This window comes from Bison bison, unplaced genomic scaffold (genome assembly GCF_000754665.1).
Source record: "Bison bison bison isolate TAMUID 2011002044 unplaced genomic scaffold, Bison_UMD1.0 scf7180017856933, whole genome shotgun sequence".
NCBI classification, from domain to species: Eukaryota; Metazoa; Chordata; class Mammalia; order Artiodactyla; family Bovidae; genus Bison; species Bison bison.
The window spans coordinates 11,709-14,447 of NW_011487506.1; the positions used below are offsets into that span (position 1 = coordinate 11,709).

The window sequence follows — 2,739 nt, forward strand, 5'->3', positions numbered from 1 at the left end:
CGGAGGTCACGTGCGGCTCCTTGGGCTCCTCCTGCACAGCCATGCTGCAGTCGATGACCTGCAGGACGGGGTGTCACGGCGGGCAGCTCGCCAGGCTGCAGGCGCTGGCTGGGGGCAGGCGGGGAGGGAAGCGGCCAGGTTACCTGGATGAGGTTGTTGGTGAGCCGGGTGAGGCCACCGGCAGCGGACAAGTCCCGCAGGGTGCTGCCATCCGCCGACAGAGCCCGCTCCATGCCCTGCAGCAGCTGGGTCACCGTGGCCACCCACTGCTCCTTGGCGGCAGTCTCGGTGGCGTTGACCATCTGCTGGACCGCCTCGTTCAGAGCCACGTCGGAGCACTCGAAGCACTGCCGGTGGTCCTCCAGCCGGAGCAGGGAGTCCTGCGCAGGAGGAGAGGGTAAGGACACACGGCAGCCACGCTCCCCTGGGCCCTGGGGCCTGGGGCGGGGATGGCAGGGCCGTCCTGTGTTTCTTGGTGCATCGGGCAGGAGCTGCTGAGGTGTGCTGAGCCCATGGGCAGAGGTGGAGGCCGCAGCCGGAGCCGAGCCCTCTCGATGAGAGCACACAGGAGGTGAGGCTGTGACAAAGTCAAGGAAAAGACTGGGGCCCCCAGCATCACCCTCGTGTGACACCACTCCCAGTGCTCGAGGCCAGAAAAAGCCAGAAGGCAGAAGAGTACCTGCTAGCGACTGAGGACAGGTCACCCCGGCCTGGGGCAACAGACCATCCCCCCAAAACAGGCCGTCAGGGATAATGGGAATGCAGTAAAGTGGCTACGTCTGAAGCTAACACGCAAAAATCACCAGGGTGTCTATAAACTGAAAACGCACAGTCAGAAGACACAACGACCTGCAGTAACATCGTGCTAAAACAGCAACCCAAAACATCAGGACTGGAATCCACACGACCGTGAGGAAACCACCCTATGCTGAAGAACGCGGCAGGCAGCTTATCTACCCGGGGCGACTGAGCCTCCTGCGTGTCCCAGAGGGGGCTCCAAGTCAGGCTCCCGCCCTACAAACGCTCAGAGAAGCGGGTTACAAGCACAAACCCCACACCTACCGTGGCTGGGAGAAGCCCAGCGCACGGACCCCCGCCTGTGCACTGTCACGCCGCCGGCCGGCCTCGCTGTGGAGAGCAGGCTCCGTCAGAGGGCCCCCACCTGCCTCGTGCCAGGCGCACTGCAGGAGCTCCACCCTGAGTCTGCAACCACAGGACGAAGGCTGCTCGAGCCTCGGAAAGGCTTTCCAAGCATAATGAACAAATGCACCACCGTGTGAAAACATCAAGAGATTTGATGCGCTAAAAATTCAAAACTTCTGTACATCAAAGAAAACAGAAGCTGCAATTTATTTTTTTTTTCAGAAGCTACAATTTAAAATCAGAAAAAACTGACAAAAGCACTTGAGTGGGAAAAGATTAAGACCTTTAATTTATCAGAAGTGTCCAAACCAAAAAGAAAGCACACTCCGCCAACAGGAAGCTGGGCAAACATCAAGTCACTCCTGCGCGGGCAGCAGCAGCTCCCGGGCAGCCGGCCGGCCTCATCTCAGCCCAGCTCGGCGTGGTGCCTCCTCAGCATGTGCCCATCCCTCCGGGGCTGTGGGCAGTGGGGGGGGGTGCTGTCCTCTCACCCAGAAGCTCCAGACCACAAAGCAGGAGCACCTGAGCCCCTGGGTGGCCCCTCCCTGGACACACTTGGCTGCCCCCTACCCCCAGTGAGGGCACCGAGGGCATCGCAGCTCCTCCCCGTCCTCACGCAGGGCTGCCTGACCTCCTCTCCCCTCCTCCTCACTCCCTGCCTCCCCTTCTGGTTCCACTTGCTCCCAGCCACACCTCTTATCTGTTTTCCAGTTCACGAATCCTGAGAGAAGCTGGGGCTCCCTTCCCAAACCCAAGCGGAAGGCCCCAGGGAGGTAACGAGTCTGAGGGAGGAGCTGCCAGCCCAGCCCGCACCGCCCAGCACGCCCCGGGCATTCTCCTCCACGCCCACACGCCCGGCAGGACGCCCACACGCCCGAGCTCGTGAGGCCCCACAGCAGGCCTCTGGGGCAAGGGCGAGCATCGGGCCGGGATGAGATGCGGGAATGCCCTGCCCCACAGACGCCACGCCCGGCTAGGCCCTGGGCGCTGGGGGTGGGGCATGCAGGGGCTGAAAGCGCACACAGGCCTCACCCACGCTCACTCCTTCCCCTCAGCGGTGCGACTCTCCGGGGCTGGTTAGCTCACCGTGCTTTTGTTTTGTCGATGTACACGGATTTCATCTAGTTTTATTCGTACTCAACAATTAATTTTAAAACCAGTAAAAGAAGACCAAGCAATAAAGTAGAAAAATGCATTTAGAAAAAAAGAAAATAAAAAGCAAAAAAAGGCAGATGGACCATCAGGTGAATGGATGGCTGAGCCCGACTAGCCACGCGAGGCTGAGAGCCAAAGGCGGGGTTCCCTTGAGCGCACCTTCTGACCACCTTCGCCCACTGCCGCTGCGGGGAGGAATTCGCTCCGCTTCCCTCAGAGGAGACGGCAGAGGGCGCGGGCGAGGCGGGAGCACTCACCTGCAGCAGCAGCAGCTGGGCCGGCCTCTCAGGCACGGACGTCATGAACTCCAGGTGCTTGGCGCGGTCGCAGCCGCTGGGACGCAAGGTGGGGCGCAGTAGGCGTACGACGGCGCGGTGGTCGCCGGCCTCGTACAGCCGCTGGGCCTCCTCCAGAGACTGGCACCGCTCCAGTGACCGCAGG

General features: G+C 61.4%; 1 protein-coding gene across 1 annotated transcript in view; it reads right to left on the reverse strand.

Annotated features, from left to right (window-relative positions):
• The window catches only part of CABIN1 (calcineurin binding protein 1), a 33,223-nt gene that overhangs the window by 11,702 nt on the left and 18,782 nt on the right, over positions 1–2,739 (reverse strand). The window contains exons 17-19 of the mRNA XM_010860073.1: positions 2,556–2,739; positions 144–380; positions 3–58 (exon numbers count right to left, since the gene is read on the reverse strand). Of these exons, the coding sequence (XP_010858375.1) occupies positions 3–58; positions 144–380; positions 2,556–2,739 (477 nt within the window). The remainder of the gene's footprint in view (positions 1–2; positions 59–143; positions 381–2,555) is intronic.